The sequence below is a fragment of the Adiantum capillus-veneris genome, chromosome 25 (assembly GCF_014529385.1).
Source record: "Adiantum capillus-veneris isolate H3 chromosome 25, ASM1452938v2, whole genome shotgun sequence".
Taxonomy (NCBI): Eukaryota; Viridiplantae; Streptophyta; class Polypodiopsida; order Polypodiales; family Pteridaceae; genus Adiantum; species Adiantum capillus-veneris.
Window position 1 is genome coordinate 61,569,883 of NC_140955.1, and position 18,088 is coordinate 61,587,970.

Here is an 18,088-nt window from a genome sequence, read left to right on the forward strand (position 1 = left end):
TTTTTAGTAGCACTGATAAGGCTCTCATGTTTTTTTTCTTAGCTAACAAATTTTTTGACTACATGACCTTTTGTATAATTTTTCATACGCATGTATAAACTATGTGATGCATGGATGACTATAGTGTCCGCTTGCATCTGTTGGATGATATAATTTTGTTGTACACACATCGTTTAGTATCTTGCTTTGTAGACATCACTCATGTTTGGTTTGGAATGGTGAGTCCAAGAGGGTCATTTGAAAATATTTATACCCTCATGCACGATATGGATCCAAACCACATAGCAATGTTATGTTCAACCTAATCTCTCTTTTCACATTTTGGGCAACACGTCCAATTTGTGCCATTGCTGGTTTCATGAAGGAGATTTTGATTTATGTTCTTCTTGAATTTAAATTTTCTACTAAGAATGCTTAGATGTGTATGTGTCCCGAGTATGTAGCTATTTTATCAACACATTGACATGAAGTGAGTGTGATTGAGCATTACTTTTGGTAGGCAATATACCACTCTTTGTGCTTCCCACTTGTTCATATAAGGTATGTTGAAGAAGCCACATCCCATGAGTATCTTCTCTTCGAGCCTTGTCATATCAATAAGAGACCATATCATTATTTGTTAGTCTTATGCAAGATCATTTCACATATCAAGACATCTTGGAGGATAGCTTTGAACTGAAATATTCTAAGATTATGAAAACAAAAATCTTTATGTTAGCGCTTGCTAATAAGGATGGATGAAATAGCAAAGTGCTTATGGTAATTCTACCATAATTTGATCCCCATCATTGTTTTGCAATTCATTTAAATAAATAGTTTATGCATTTCTAGTGGTGTGGGACATTAAACATCTATAGAGTGATTGATTGCAGATGCAAATCCATTTTAGTATTACTTTTTAAAGGTTCTTTGGTGGAATGGGGGAAGGAAAAATTGCAGTACACACAATAAAGTAAAATCTACTATTATAAGCATGGCTTGTAATTTTTCTTCTCAGTTGTTCCATTGCAAGGATATTGTATCAAAGTGCTCTATATGCCAAGTTTATATATTTTTTTAAGGCTATTTCAAATCTTGAGATGAGCTTGAACCGTGAGACATGCATGTAGGAGTATACTCACTCCACTATAATAAGATAGTTTTGCAATGCAGATGCAAATCCATTTTAGTATTACTTTTTGAAGGTTCTTTGGTGGAATGGGGGAAGGAAAAATTGCAGTACACACAATAAAGTAACATCTACTATTATAAGCATGGCTTGTAATTTTTCTTCTCACTTGTTCCTTTGCAAGAATATTGTATCAAAGTGCTCTATATGCAAAGTTTAGATTTTTTTCTTAGGATATTTCAAATCTTCAGATGAGCTTGAACCGTGAGACATGCATGTAGGTATACTCACTCCACTATCATAAAATGATGATTTCTCTATGGAGGCTTCAAATAATATTTTTATGCAAGTGACACAACCATGCATAGTTACATGGGTAGCAACTCAAAGGAGTAAGAGTCAATGTACAATGGTGCCTATTTAGCTAGCATTCTTTCCACACATTTATGAGAGACATTAGTTATAGTCTTGTATTATGTTACAAGATCTTGGTATCCATGTTGGATCAAGGGGATAATTATTCTCATGTTTAGCTACATAAAAATTGACATGGCAACAAAGGTAGTGATTAATTCTCTCAGGGCTCTTGTTGTTAGTTTGGTCACAAGGGTGGATAACATGGTGTAGGAGATTATAAAGTTCAATTTAGCCAATACAAACAAAGTGGAGCAAGTTTTATGAGAGTTCCTCTCACTCTTGTCCTCGTATATTAAAATACCTTAAAAAATAATTTCCTTTTTTGGCAAGAAAACCAATGCAAATGTGCACATTTTTTATATCAGAACATGAGACTTATTTTACATGTCAAGAACATGAGTTCTCATGGACTAGGACACTAGCATATGAATTACCTATTATTAAGGTCGTCTTTGGCTAGCTTATGCTCGCAGTTTCTTTTCAATATCTTTTTGAACATTTATGTCCTATATTTTATTAATGTTATGGACATTATGTTCCATATAATTATTTATAAGTCATTAAAGACTGCAATGTTTAACAAGGTAGTTTGTTCAATCTACATACTCCTACTCACCCACCACATAGGGACAGTCAAACTGAATGGGTCAACCTCGGGGGGTGCACTATGTAATCATGTTAATGTATAACGTGAGTTCAAAAGGAGGGGTTTTAAAATGCACAAATTTTAGGCAAATTAACAGAGATACATTAAAATGAGGGGTTTTAATATTCAATTTTGGAAAAAAATCCTAAAATAAGGGGTCATTTTATTCATTCAAACATGTTAAAAGAGGGGTTTTTTTAATACCCCACGAACGCACGTTATATAGGGGGATACTAAACGGTGAACCCCCCGAGGGGCCAACCAAGTACTTTCAGATATGCTACGACCATATGTTAACAAGATCATATAGATATGTCAAGAAATTTTCGCCACAATGATCGCCGGCACAAGACCACTATACTTTGCTTATGAAAAGTGTCATCTCACTTTCGATAGAGATGACAATATTTTTGTGCATTCTAGAACACTCCAAAAGTATGAAGTCTAGCTTCACCCCTAAGCTATCACTAAGATATTGTAGATCACTTTAATACTCAAGCAAGTGCAAGAAATGATCTACAAATTAGAGAAAGCTTCATCACACTCACACCCATTTTATATCTTCATATAAGTTGTTTATGACAACAGTAACAAGAGGATAACATTATTAACCATAGTGTTATACTCAACTTCAATAAACCTCTAGTTCTACTGTATGAACGTGGAAGAATCATGGATTCTCATGAGTTACAGACATGGCATCATGTCTGTAACTCATGGATTCTCATGAGTTACAGACATGGCATCATGTTTATCGTCAAGTAAAGATACACTCAGGAAGGCACATCTCAGGAAATGACACTTTGTAAAACATCAGTGTTCAATAAGCTACATGGATATAGCTACTCTTTAAAAGTGGCTACTTTAATGGATAAGCTACATGGATACAACTATTTTAGTAGATCTTAAAAGTGGCTAGCATTAAATTAGTATCATGTATAAAGATATTTAAGTTATGCTTGATGGGTTTACAAATGCTCCAACCACATGTATATAGCTACTTTAGTAGGCCGTAAAAGTGGCTATCATTAAATGAGTATCATATATGAAGATAGTTAAGTTATGCTTGATGGGCTTACAAATGCTCCAACCACATCCAATGAAATGGTGCAAAGAATTATTTTGCAACAGAAGGTTTACACATGAGTATTTTATGATGACATCATAGTCTACTCTAAATCGTTAAAACATCACAAGAAGATGTCGATGTGTTCTTCCAAACTTGAAAGACAACAAGCTCTACATTAAATGTAAGAAGAAAGACTTTCTTAGAAAAGATTCAATAATCATGTCTTATTATCTCTAAGGATGACATCCATATAAAGATTCAATAATCATGTCTTATTATATTAAAGGATGACATCCATATAAATCCTCGAAACTCAAGGTAATAAACATGTGGCCTGAATCAATGGATCTACATAAACTAAGAAGCATGGATATACTCCTATAATTTTTCACTGAAAACTTCTCTTTTTAGCCAGTTCACACCCGGCCTTATCCAAGAACCATGTTAAGTATCAGTGGGAGGCTAAGAAGAAACAAGTTTTCATTACTCTCAAAGAGAAACACACCTCAACCCATTCTAGTATTGTAATCTCTCAAAGAATCAAACTTTTTGTGACGCGTGTGGTGATTGCAGTCGCATCTCTGTCTTAATCATCTGACATGTTACCCTTCATATGATGCTCTTGCATCCAGCTAGCATCTTCAAATGGACAGCTCTTGCATTTGATGAGCTAGGCAATATCTTACCATTTTGGAGGACCTTGTCACTTACCTTTCTCATTTCATATTGAATTTCATTCTTAACATCTAATATGTCTTATTAGATCTCTCTCAAACTAATGTGTGTGTTTGTTTAAGTATACACAATCAAAGTGATCAAAGGAGTACATTATCCTAATTTAAAGAATTATAAGTTTACTATGTGGAAAATTTCAAGTTGCAACCATATTACATCTTGGTTATTTCCATCCTATAGGTCAATTGAGGGAATGTAGTTGTGGGCATACCCTCAATTGGCAAACTCTAGCTATGTTGTTTGTGTGTGCTTGGAATTTTGACAACATGGGTGTGGCAAATAGGTTGATATCTATGGTGTAGACTAATTTGTAAAAGAACTATTGCATTTGTTTGTTATTGATCTTGTAAGACTATAGTCTATTCGTATGATGTAGGGCATCTCAAGAAGATAGTGCTTTCATGTATCCAATGCATGTAAAATAGCTAAGAGCTCTTTTCGCAGATGCCAAGGTCATCTTGTCAACAATACAAACAATGATTCTCATGCACAATAACATGTTTTTCTTGACCACCTAACAGGACATAAAATTGTCTTTTCAAGGTTTTGGAAAAAACCAAATACTCTATGTATATGTTTATAGAATTCCTTACTTCAGCTCAAATCTAACACCACATGAGAAATAAGAAACACTCACAATTCACTTTTATGGTCATGAGGATTTCTCAAAGTAGTGTTCAATTTGATTAAAAAATAGCATATTTGGTAGGGTAAAGTCCATTTTATACAAGGTACAAACATCTCCAGACGACAAACCTATTTTTGCTGTAAGCATCACTGAGTTATTGACCAAAGTCTATGGTTGTAAGCCTAAGTTTTTTTCTTTGAACATAGAAGTACGTACAAAAAAGTGTATTTTTTGCATTAAACTGAGTTTTTTTCTTTGAACGTAGAACTAAGTACAAAAAAGTGTATTTTTTGCATTAAACTAAGCTATCATTGATGTTTCTATGAGTACACGTATCATTACCTTTATAAAAGTTTACAGTTGACATACTTCGGTCCTTTACTTTCATGTTTAAGCGTAGACGGCTCTCCGCAACACAATGTGGGACACGCCCGTGAAGTGCAAAAATTTTCCCGATGAAAAAAATGGTTTTCACAATGTGGCCTTCCGCAGGACATATAAACCTATCAAGTTGGTACCAAATCGAAATTGTGCACTTATATTTGTACCTAGTTTTTCTAAAATATACCATTTTTGTTGAGTGACATTTAACAAGTCAAAGACAACATAGTATTTACTCAAAATGAGTCCATTTATGGTAAAATGAAAAATCACTCCTTCCTTTGTGATACTTGCTATTTGAAGTATTAAATGCTCCAAAGCTCGAGGAAGATCAACTACATAGTGAACTCCATAACCACACTTGAAATTGCTTTTGATTACAAAGATACTTCCAAAATGTTCATTAAAACGTGAATTTTACTAGCAAATTAACATGGTAAACGGATCATGGCTTCCAATACATAGGCTTTCCAATTTTTAGGAGCATAACACCTTCAAAACTGCTTATGCTAGCTATGTAACGCTTTACAGGTCACTAAGCTATGTTTTAGGGTGATCCAATTTCGTGAAAATTGGTAGAAAATCACCCCTTCTTTTTTTGCTTAAGCTAGGTTTAAAATTATTATTCAAACCCAAATCCAAAGGTGGAATCAATAGCCCAAAAAAAGTTTTGAGTTTTTGTCGGGTCATAGGCTAGCTTTGTGGATAAAGAGCACTTCAGAAACTCCTGATCTCCAAAAATTATTCTAGGAAGCTGGTGAGTTGTCCCAAATCTAGTGATGTAAATGCTTGCAACGATTCCTATTAAATCCATCAATGGAAATTGTTACATGTTCAATGATACATGCACAAAAAGAGAGAACCTCCTTTCTCCTTTTGTTGTTGCCATGTCCTTTCATTTATGTTTTCAAGTATGTTCATCTTACAAAAAATTGCATCCTTACCTCCCAAGGATCGGATAAATTTGCAACCTATTCGAAAATGGAGTTCATGCTACAATGATACGACATAGTTGTAGCAAATTCTCTCCCCAACTACAGAGTGGATTGGTCATCTATTGTGAAATGATGTTACGCTAAAAGTGGATTCTCACTAATTTGTTAAAGAACCTAGTTTTCCCATTCATCGTGTGTAGTAGCGCCAAGAAGACCATGATGTTATGGGTGAGGTAATGTCACGAATTTTAACTTTTGGTCTACCTAAGTCCACTCTTTCAATAAAATTGGCCAGTTAGAAAGAATAAAAAATAGGGAAGGAAAAGTGAAAGGGACTATACAATGCAAACGTGGTTGAGGTGGTGCATGAATCGCCAAGGACGACCATGATGTTGTGGGGTGAGGCAATGCCACAAATATTAACTTTTAGTCTACCTCAGTTGATTCTTTCGCTAGATTTGGCCATTTAGAAAGAATACAAATTGGGAAGAAAAGAGAGAGGACTGAACAGTGCAAATGTGTTTGAAAAGGTGTAGGGAATGGTCACCTGATGACCATTCCCTGTTTTCAAAGCGACCGCATGGCGACCGGCGGATGCCAGGAGCCATGGGTGGGAGCACTGAAAGCAGGGAATGGTCAGCAGAGGACCATTCCCGGCCATCAAAAGTCTAGGGCGAGGGGGGCCAGACAGCGACGTGCGAGCTTGTTCCGGGCACTGAAAGCGACCTACTGGAAGATTACGCACAGTGAAAATGACGGCACAGACTACACAGGTTGATGTGGCATTCTGCATGCTGAGCTGGGCAGTGTACATTGGTCTGCAGACTGTACGTGGGCTCTGACGATTCTGCCTGCTGACTTGGCAGCCATCCAACAGCCTTGGGTGGGATTCTGCAGCAGAAAGGACAGTAAACGGAGGGCTGGGATGTGCATCCCCCCTCCCCTGGACTTTGACGGTGGATGAATCATCAAAATTAAATATCCCACGAGCTTTAATTCATCATTTTAATATCATGTCATGAGGTTGGAATACAAGAATGAAGCCAAAAAAAATGGCAAGGAGACAAACTGCCTATAGTTAAGATATAAATGGCGAGAAGAGCCAATCCAACATTTACTAGTGCTAAAAATTGTAGAACATTCAAAACCCACAAGATAATTTTCCAAGTCTCAGAATGTTATTATGGACTAGAAAATGATATTTTAAAGACTCAAAATATCATTTTTCTTCTCTAGAAGTACAATTGGTAGTTACTCAACTGGGGAAGATGGGGAACCACCTTTCAAAGAGCATACAAGGTTAGTGTTTAGGCAATGTGCCAGATCAATCAGAATCTTTGGTCAGCCCACCAAAGAGCATACAAGGTTACACAAGAAGATTTAGAAATTCTCTCATGTAGGAAAATGGAGTCTTTTCCAGTGTTTTTCATACAATGCATAACATCATGAGCTTCTGCTCGGGAGGCACCACATACCTAGCTAGGTATGCGGTGCCTCCCTCACAAAGTTCATGATGTTGAGGTAAGTCACAACGTGGGAATTATTGTGAGAATTTGTCAAAAACTTCTTGTGATAGTGTTTAGGCATTAGCCAAACTCCCCAACACTAGTTTTATGTATGCACAACGCCTTTTGTACATCACTGTAGCCAGTGGACCCATGAAAAGGTGAACATGATGTAGATAAACCCTATCCTGCCTGGAAAAAGAGATGGTCTATCATGGGAGTGGGAGTATGACAACGTGACAAATCAAGACATGCATATTGAGAGCTTGTGCATGTCTTTGTGAGGCTGTCCAGACAAATTGATTAATCCAGGATAAGCCCCAGATTCACCCTTAAAGAATGTCCAAGGTAGAGACCCATGGTAGTCAACCCACAGACTCAATACCACGACATCCCCATTATAACTAGACAATAACTAGATCAATCCAGGATAAACCCCAGATTCACCCTTAAAGGAAAGTGCAAGGTAGAGACCCATGGTAGTCACCCACATCAGCTCCATCATGCATAGTACAGACTCAATACCACGACATCCCCATTTACGTCGTCAGACATATCAAATGACCATACAAGCTCTACATTCAAGATAAATCCACAAACATCCCAGTAAATCACACAATCCATGTGGGACTCACACATGAAGCATTCCTGACAAAATATGTACCACACAATCTGTGCAGACCTCTCATACATGAAGAATTCAGCATCTCAGGTACTCCAATCATGGACACATCCACATGTATTTCCTACAGAAATCAACCCATCCAATTGCACAAGATGTTTCTCCTTACATACGTAAACTCGCACACTATTCCAAAGACGCATCTGAAACATGTATATCAACATACTCTGAGGCAGCTCAGCAATCCCCTTTGAGGTAAATTACTGGGAAAAGTGGCAACCCTCTGAAATGTATGGTGATCTCCTCAATAGTTCCATGCTTTGGGCCTTTCCCCATACAACAGCAAGAGTGGAGTGTTGGTTGATCCAACATCTAGGAATCGTACATATTCATGGCTTATCCGAAGGTCAAGGTAGTACGGAACTCAAATGTCTTACTAGGATTGCCGACAAGGCCATCTTCTGTAGCAACTTTCCTCTTAAGGCACAGATGGTGATTGGGTGTTAGGGAAGAGAGAATAGGAGAAAGGAAAAGGGAGAAGCCCAGTTATGCACATTTCTAACTAATTAAATTCATTTCTGAACTGTACAAGTAAGATGTAACCTACCTCCAATAATCTGTACACGGGTTTCTACTTCTGTCAGTGATGTCAGTAGAGGGATCAACCATTTAGAAGCCTGCTCACCAAGGATCTGCGAGGGGACTTCCCACAACTGAGCTCGCTGAAGGGATATTCCACCTTCGCTCGGCTATTATAAGCCGTAGCCGCAACAGTACATTTTCCAAAGCAGCAGCCTCCTTAGAGCTCATTAAATCAGATGAAGCTGCAGATTCCTCCTGGAAAAGCAATAAGTCAATTATTTACTTTGCTGGATTTCACATGAGAGAGGTGGTATAAGAAATAGACACTGGCACTGAAGAATCACCTTGCATTCATTATATGCATTGAGGTACCCAAGAGAAGGTTCAAACAGTCCACAATGGTACAAGAGCATGCCATAGTCTCGCAACTCCTTTCTATCTGCTCCTAACAGAACAAGTCTTTCCGTCGCTGTGCAGGTCGTGCCGAGTCTCAGTATGATCAGCAATACCACTGAAATGAATATTTAGTAAATCAGATACCTAATGCTGTGAAAGCATAGCCAATTACCAGCTAGGGCACGACGCATATCCCCAAAACTTGTGCTGGTCCAGATGCCCCGCTGTAATCGATGCTTGGCAGCTCTTGCAGAAGCAACTTGTGAGCCCCTTTTTCAATAAACACAATACATTAGTCACAAAAAACACTTGCAAATTGCAACAGAATGGTGTAAACTCAATTGCGGTATTGGACGATGGCAACTAGCATACATGATATTACTAGGTGCAGCAAAAAGGCTCTCAACAGGTGCACTGGAACTCATATGTATCCCATGGTTTGCTGCATCAGCTGCCTTTAAAAAATTGCTCCCCTCTGCACTACCATTAATAAGCTTCCAGGGCCAATAAATATTCTTCAGAATGGTCAGAATCTGTACAATACACAATTCACGATTATGTATGCAATAAATAAGCTGCTATATATGTCAAGGATCTCAGTGTCAAAGCCGCATTGTATATAGATTACACATCACTAACCTCTACAAGTAAACCTTTTGGTGTAAGCAGCTGTAATGAGGCTTCCTCCAGAGTTGATTGAGGTGGCTTTCTTGGAACTGGTCGAGGCAAAGAAAATTTGTCCTCCGGAGGAATCATATCCACTACGAAATCTATAACACCCCATGACTTCAGTATTTTTACTAGCTCACTATAGATGATTGCCAATATTGCAGGATTCCCAAGCCTCCTTGTCAATACCTGTGAGAAAATTTCTTTAAACTTCAAAAACAATGTGATCATTGTATGCACTCTCTGTAAACGAAGTGAAATTACCATGTTGAAGTAGCAATCTCTTGCATCACCATTTGCGCTAGAGCTAGTTCTTTGGAAACTCTGATGATAAAGCCATAATTCACCTCTCTCTCTCTCTCTCTCTCTCACACACACACACACACACACACACACACACACACACACACAGGAGGGCTCGACTCTTTTTGTGTTATATAACTGGAGCACGTAGGCAATACATCAGCCCATAGGCGAGGCCCATAGGCGAAACAAAATAAACAGAACTGGTTGTAAAAAAACACCTTAGATATAATAGGAACAACAAAACATAGGGGAAAAACCACCAAATGATACAGAGTTACAAAAGATGGGTAATACATCAAAGGCTATGCATAAAGTAGGAAGGGAGGATTCTAGCAAAGAGCTGCAACAGAAATAGGCCACCGAGACTTCAACGAGGAGGCCCAAAACTCCACCAAAGATTCTCCAATATCAAACGCCAAAGCTCCAAAGCGCGGCACAACCCAGCAGAATAAGCATCACCACAACACCCAGACTTTGCAACAAAATCAGGAGAGAAATGAAATGATATATTAACGTCTTCAAACGGCCAAAATGACCTACGAGACCAATCCGTTACAAACTGGGGAATCTGATACCATGTCTGGGTACAAAAAGAAATGAATCTAGAAGTGCTACTAGCTGCAACTGTGGGGGGTATGTGTGACCATTGATACAGGGTGATATAATGGGTGATGAATCCAACCTCATCTGTACTCTGGATGTCGAGATAGCATTGCTCGAATCCTCTGATGTAGTCTCCGTCGATGTTGTGAAGCTCCTCTCCTCAATCGTGGGCCACACAAAGGTTTACACACAATCCACTATCCTCAACAAAGCTATGTAATGCATAGTGGATCTTTGTATCTACCAAGGTTTACACACAATCCAAGGTGAACTAAATCAGATATCCCCTCTAGGGTGCGTACACTTCCCATCACCGATCTGTGTAGAGCCATAATCCCCCAAATCAACACTATGGCCACCCTCATCTCTTGCAGTCTGCGCATCAATCGAGCTCTCGGTATCATGTCAAATGCTTTGCGGAAATCCACAAAGATACAATAAATCCGTCTCCCATGTGCCATACCAAGGTTTACACACAATCCACTATCCTCAACAAAGCTATGTAATGCATCCAAATGTCACTGCATACCATCCGGTAAGTCAGAGATTAGCATAATATCATCAACATATGACAACAATGGAGTCCATGTCCCACCTTTCTCCCTAATACCACACATATGTATTTATATAATGAGTATCTAAATATCTACGTCTATGAGAGCTAGTTGGGCACCTCTGTCATCTTTCTATCATTGTAATCAAAAACCTCATCTATATACAAACCAAATAGAGTAGGAGACAATGGACAACCTTGTTTCACTCCAATAGTGGAGTGAGCTAAATCACATATCCCCTCTAGAGTGCGGAGACAATGGACAACCTTGTTTCACTCCAATAGTGGAGTGAGCTAAATCACATATCCCCTCTAGAGTGCCTGATCTATATAGAGCCATGATCCCCCAAATCAACTCAATGGGCACTCCCATCTCCTGTAGTTTGCGCATCAATCTGGCTCTAGGCACCATGTCAAATGCTTTGTGGAAATCCACAAAGGTACAATAAATCTGTCTCCCATGTGCCCTACCCTCCTCATTGATGGCTCTATAGTCAAGAGTGGAGAAGCCTCTCCTGAAACCAACCACTCTCGTTGCTTGTATGCCCTTACTCTCTGGCCATCTACTCAACGGCTACTCAAGAATAGATGCATACAACCGTGCCAATGTGTGTCCAATCATAATAGTACAATAGTTTCCCGGCTCCATAGGATCACCTGCCTTGAAGATAGCATAATAGACTCCCAATTCTCACGTAGACCTTCATGCATGACACGATCTGCCAATCTCGGCCCTATATCTCACCAACACATACCTAGCATGAGCATCTTTGCAAACAATTTACACTATTGATTGTAACGGGAGGGGCACCACATGCCAACGGGAAAGAACCGACTGAGCAAACTGTTAAGCACTTCAAACAAATTGCACTGAAAGAGATGTACGACACACAACACGCAGAGTGGCGGAGTTCCACCTCAAGAGAGCACTGGCCCCAAACCTTGACACCCCTTTCAGTATTTCTTTATATTGCTTCAACTAAATACACATTGGTACTCTATCCTCTGCATCGTCACGCAGAAGCATGCCAGAGAATGAGCCCTAGGCACATACTTAAGGCCCCTTGGCCATGAAAAGCAGTTACACGAAAAACTTCAATATCTAGAAGCATCTGGTGTCCAAAATCTGGCATTAGTTCTCGATCACCAACAAGCGGATATCAACACTTGAGGCTGAAGTGAAGGAGTAGAAGAAAGAGATGGATGCAACCTTTCTGTAAAAGATGGAGGAATGGAAAGAGGAGAAGAGGAACCTATGCGAAAAGATTTCTCGCGTTGAGAGAAAGCGGCTACACAAGAAGCCACAATTCGAACTCTCCAAGGCGAACTTCTTGGAGCAAAAAGTGGGCGACTCGAAGAAGGAAAAATTCAGGCATCCATGATGGAAGAATTGAATACTATGAGAGAAGAAATACAGGTTATCAAGGAAGATGAGGAGAAGAAGTCATGGGCCGCAATCATCTCCGCAACACAAAAGAAAGTAGAGAAGGCCAAAAAATGGATTGAGGTCGCCAAGAAAGGGGAAGGTAAGGACTCTTATTAACATGTCCCTCGAAGAGAAACCAAGGAGGAGGATACAGGCTCTATATGTGAGGGTAATCAACCTCAAGGACATAAACAATGTGGAAAAAGAGGTTACAAGCCTCACATCCATGATAGGGGTGGACCAGCCTTCACACACAAAGGGATGGAGAGTGGGCAAGAAGAGTGATGTCCCGGGAGAATCTTCAAAAGGAAAAGCTCTCATACTACGCTTCCTCTCCTTGGAAGAGAAGAAGGAATTCTTGAGAAAGAGGCCTGCTCTCAAGAAGAGAGATATTTTCCTCGGTGATGATCTCACTCTCTCACAGCTGAGAGAGGTAATGCCAGAGATTACGGCGGCAAGGGAGAAGGGAAAGATGGCCTTTTATAGAGAAGGTTAGGGAAGTGATTGTAGAGCGGCACTCTACATGACAGTGTGAGACCTATGGGACCACACTGAAGATGGCTACTTAAAATTGTAATGGATCTATGAGGTTGGACGTTGGTGCCTTTGAGGACAGTTTCAAAGTTCTTAGAGACTCATCAGGCCCCTGGACAGCTTATGCCACATGTGGTGGGATACAGATGGGAGACAGCCCACAGGACAATCGCGAGATCGGAGCATGAGAGTAGAGATTCAGGAGTAGCAGCAGTGCTATTTAGGGAGGAGTTACAACCATTACTACATATTGTAAGGAGAGATGATCATGCTAGATACATGTGGATGAAGCTGAGTGTTGACATAGGCCGATTTCTATACATTGCCATATGTTACTTTCCCCCAGTACGTCAGTATATGCTACATCCAGAGAACGATCACCTTTTTCTATACTAGATGATGCTATATGGGAGTTTTCTAGGGACGGTGATATCATCCTCCTAGGGGACTTCAATGCCTGAACGGACAACCAATACTACATATTGTAAGGAGAGATGATCATGCTAGATACATGTGGATGAAGCTGAGCGTTGACATAGGCCGATTTCTATACATTGCCATATGTTACTTCCCCCCAGTACGTCAATATATGCTGCATCCAGAGGACGATCACCTTTTTCTATACTAAATGATGCTATATGGGAGTTTTCTAGGGACGGTGATATCATCCTCCTAGGGGACTTCAATGCCCGAACGGGCAACTCTCAGACAATCTTCTACGACACTTCAGATGAGATGCTTAGAGAGCTAGATGTGGGTGAGTTGGGGCTTGATAGATGCTCACATGACAGAGAGCACACGGAGTATGGGAGATACCTTGGGTTAGCCATACTTAATGGCTTACAGCGATTTCCTCCCGAGGCGTCCACTAGGAAATATGTAAGATAGCACGTGCGAACAAAATAAGGGATTTATAATTAGGTACATTTACACAAAAATGTACTCACATAAAGGGTTTTTTAATTGAGAAAGTGAAAATTTTCATACATAAGGACTTGTGTTTTTAACAAAAATGCATACATAAGGGGTACATATAATACTTGAAAATATACACGTAAGGGATTATTTAAATCCCTCTTGTTTGCACGTGTTATATGCAATTTTTACATAGTGGACTCTCCAGGGGTTTCCTAGAGCAGCCTATTTCACATGCCGGGTGCATGGGCAAAGGGCCACGCCGGTTTCAGGAGGGGTTTCTCCACTCTTGATCATATTCTGATACTCAGAGCCATCATTGAGGAGGACAGGTCACATGGCAGACGGATTTATAGTAGCTTTGTGGATTTCCGCAAAGCATGACATGATACCGAGAGCTCAATTGATGCGCAAACTACAAGAGATGAGGGTGCCCATAGTGTTGATTATTGGGGATTATGGCTCTACACAAATCGGTGATGGGAAATGTACGCACCCTAGAGGGGATATCTGATTTAGTTCACTCCACCATTGGGGTGAAACAGGGTTGCCCATTGTCTCCTACTCTATTTGGTATGTACGTTGATGAGGTGTCTGATTACATTGGCAGAGAGGGTGATAGAGGTGCCCAGCTGGTAGGGACATGGATTCCATTGTTGTTATATGCTGATGATATTGTGTTGATCTCTGACTCACCAGAGGGCATGCAGCAACAGTTGGATGCATTACACAGTTTTGCAGAGGATAGTGGATTGTTTGTAAACCTTGGTAAAACCAAGGTTATGGTGTTTAACACCACACCACTGTGGATCAAGAGATCAACACCGACTCTCACATACGGTCAGGAGATTGTAGAGTATACAGATGCATACACTTACCCTGGGGTTGTCTTCATTGGACCGAGGTTTCTTTGGGGAGAACAACAAAGACTAAACTTAGCAGAGCTTATGCGGCCTTGCGAGGCTTGGAGAGGATGTGTTCGCAGGTTCAGTTCCAGGAACCTCGGACAAAGTTATGGCTCTTTGATACTTTAGTAGCCTCAGCTATGTTGTATGGGTGCAGATATGGGGACCTTCTGTAGGCCAGGATGGTTGGAGACGTATGGAGGGGCCCTTGGTATCTATGATCTCTCGACTGATCAGAGGTAAGGCCACCGTACCCCACGCTATCATTCGTGCAGAGCTAGCTGTCCCTCCTATGGAGATTGAGGCGTTTACCAAATCACTCTCCTTTGTGCACAGCTTGTAGGATACTACTAGAGACAGATATACTAGACTGGCCCTTGAGTCTTCCAGACAGTTAGCTCTTCAAGGGGACACTTCATGCTCGTATGCACAAATGACATCATGGTTTCACACGCATGGCTTCACCATAGACAGGCTGCCCCCTTTCCAATACTCTCTTCAAGCACCCTCGATTGTCTCTTACACAGGTGGAGATTACTAGACTCACTCGTCAAGACCTGATCCAGCTGGATACTAGGACATGGATAGAGCCGCCACAGGACTTGGACACAAAGATGAATCTATAGAGAGCATCTTCTCCACCTCACACAAGATGAGTTTGTGATTCGACCCAGCTACATGGACACACATGCCTCATGGTTTGAGGTGTGCCATTGGTCAGATACACATATCCTCACATCAGTTGGAGATTGAGACTGGTACATTCAAAGGGATACCAACAGACAACAGGATATGCCGGTTATGCCAGCTAGAGCCAGAGACAGAGCTACATTACATGTCATTGCACAATGTACTATGAGATAAGGGCCGTTTCCACTGCTTATTCAGAGAGGGTTTCGGTCTTTCTCTAGGGTCAGAGCACCAAATTCACCATTATTGGGTATGTATGTCTCACATCAGGAAAACTATGATGGGACCACACAACTTCTTTTATTCAGGAAGGAGACTTCTTTATCTCATAATCATATAAGATAGTAATTTGATTGCTACTTGGATTTCAAGCAATGACCCAACCACTTCTTTAAATTTTCTTTCCGTATTATAAACATTTCAATCTACAATCACTCAATCACTTGCTTGATGTTCCTTTTCGCATTAAAAAGACAATCTTAAAACTAATTCTCCTCAAAATACCATTACAGAGAAAAACTTATGCCATGTGTTTATTTCTTGTTACCCCTTGCAAGTTTATGCATTGGTGCTTATCCAATAACATAGTGGATAACGTTCCCCGATCATAAAGAGTTCTCAAATTACTTTGTCCCTATATGGCCTAGTGTGACATGCATCATGATAACAAGAGATAGTAGGGAGAGCACAAATAATTGAGTCTCTAACAACCATTGCCCAAATTTTTGAGTACATGAAGGCGATCAGAGCATTCACAAAGAACTATCACAAAAATTTGACGTTGATAACGAAAATTTGACGGTGATAAAACCAAAATTAGAAAAAATTTATTGAACGCAAGCACAAATAAAGTGAGATAGAAGGAAAAGCACAAAGAATTCAGTCTCTTAGCAATTAATGCCCTAACTTTGAATCATACCTACGAAATTAGACTATGGTCAAACTATCACCGATATCCACTAATGCACAAAAGCGCAGACATAACGATATTGTAGAGAGAGAAAGGAGTTTAAAGTAATTAAAAAAGTAAAAAGGTACCTTGTAACCATACATATAGTTGTCCAAGGAGCTCAGCACCGAGTCTGGTGAACTCGGATGCGAGGGTAAGTGATGACTGGCAAACTCCATAGCCATACTATTCAATCTGTCAAGATAGGAATCTACAGGAAGGGCGACTGGCGAATGTGACACAAGAGCATCATCTTCGGAGGAGACTTCAAGGGCAGCCCTTGCAAGATCCAAGGTGTAACTTACCCTGTTATGTTTTCCATACTCGCTGCTTGTAAGCTGTGTCAATTGTTTCACAAAACTTTCTCGGGCAGCCTGCATATAACATCGACTACATCAGGAGGTAATGAGAAGCTCCCAAAAGCCTATGCGCATATGCACGCTTTTAAGTGCAATGCATTGAAAATTATGCCTTGTTACTATCAAACACATGAGCCCCTCAGAATTTCGAAATCCATAGACGATGAATTAAGAAGAACTACTACTACTCTAATATTACTGAAAACAAAATCTATGATGAAAGGCTTATGCGTCATTGATAGTTTCCTACGACATTAAAATCCTCTTCTTCTTCTTCTCTCTCTCTCTCTCTCTCTCTCTCTCTCTCTCTCTCTCACACACACACACACACACACACACACACGCACACGCACACGCACACGCACACGCACAAGTAGTAAGCTCAATAATGAAAGGGTACCTTAGCGTGGCCTGTATCAATTCCAGCCTGGTCCATGAGATCGTGCAAAAAGAGACCGTGAGGAGCTAGGACTGCATCGTCACAATGGTGACCGGAGCCATGGCTTGTAGGAAGCTGTGCATGGATGGAACTCTGCTTACGGCCTTTCAATCTGTATGTTGGCGCATAGCATGTGCTTTCTGCTGAGGAAAATCCAAGCCCTCTCTGACCATGCTTAAAGCTGCATGTTGGAATCTGCCAACCATAAGCGTTAATATTGGCTGCCTGTACAGCCACCATCTGGAAAGCCTAACTTCTAAGCGAAGAGATGGAGACGAGCAAGGAAAGCTTCGAATCTTGTGCTCAACGAGGGCAAGAAGCTTCAATGAAAAGCGTGTTGGCTAAGGAGAGGCGGCGAGCTTTTGAAGAGCGACGGTAATCTGGAAGCTTAACGTCAGAGCTTTAATGGAAAGCTTCGGGAGAGCGAGCTCATGCACAATAGCCGCTGCAATGCATCGTCCTTCCCGCTTTGGTTGCCACGATTGCGTATAGGCTAGTGAACTTGTTGTGGACTTGTGGCAATCGACGTTAGTGGCAGGAATTTGATGTCCTTTACACGTGGCAAAGTGCCTACGTGTCTCCAGCCTTTTTAGCATTATCCCATTGGATGTTATTGCAATATCCTACGTTACGCTTTTTACAAAAGTGCACGATTCAGGAAAATTCGAAAGGCAAAGAATCCAAAGGGGAGATCTCTCTCTCTCTCTTCCACGATC

General features: G+C 40.4%; 1 protein-coding gene across 2 annotated transcripts; it reads right to left on the bottom strand.

Moving 5' to 3' along the window:
* Positions 1-8,192: 8,192 nt before the first annotated feature.
* Positions 8,193-17,862, bottom strand: LOC147424976 (uncharacterized). 2 transcript variants are annotated; one of them, XM_086500710.1, is made up of 8 exons: positions 17,334-17,861; positions 16,664-16,948; positions 9,958-10,017; positions 9,664-9,882; positions 9,397-9,557; positions 9,197-9,294; positions 8,973-9,097; positions 8,193-8,883 (listed from the first exon to the last, which is right to left on the bottom strand). In XM_086500710.1, exons 1-8 carry the CDS (start codon positions 17,610-17,612, stop codon positions 8,728-8,730), a joined length of 1,383 nt encoding a protein of 460 aa, XP_086356836.1. In that variant the 5' UTR covers positions 17,613-17,861; the 3' UTR covers positions 8,193-8,727. The 2 variants fall into 2 exon arrangements, with proteins under 2 accessions (XP_086356836.1, XP_086356837.1); XM_086500711.1 differs by lacking the exon at positions 9,958-10,017 and having other exon boundaries at positions 17,334-17,862.
* Positions 17,863-18,088: the final 226 nt, after the last annotated feature.

Excerpts from the sequence above, each read along its gene's own strand:
- LOC147424976 (XM_086500710.1), bottom strand. The coding sequence starts at position 17,612 with ATGGTGGCTGTACAGGCAGCCAATATTAACGCTTATGGTTGGCAGATT. Across the intron at positions 10,018-16,663 it reads ACTATATGTATGGTTACAAG|AGTTTCCAAAGAACTAGCTC; the intron begins GTACCTTTTTAC and ends CTTTATCATCAG. Across the intron at positions 9,098-9,196 it reads TATGCGTCGTGCCCTAGCTG|CGACGGAAAGACTTGTTCTG; the intron begins GTAATTGGCTAT and ends CGACCTGCACAG.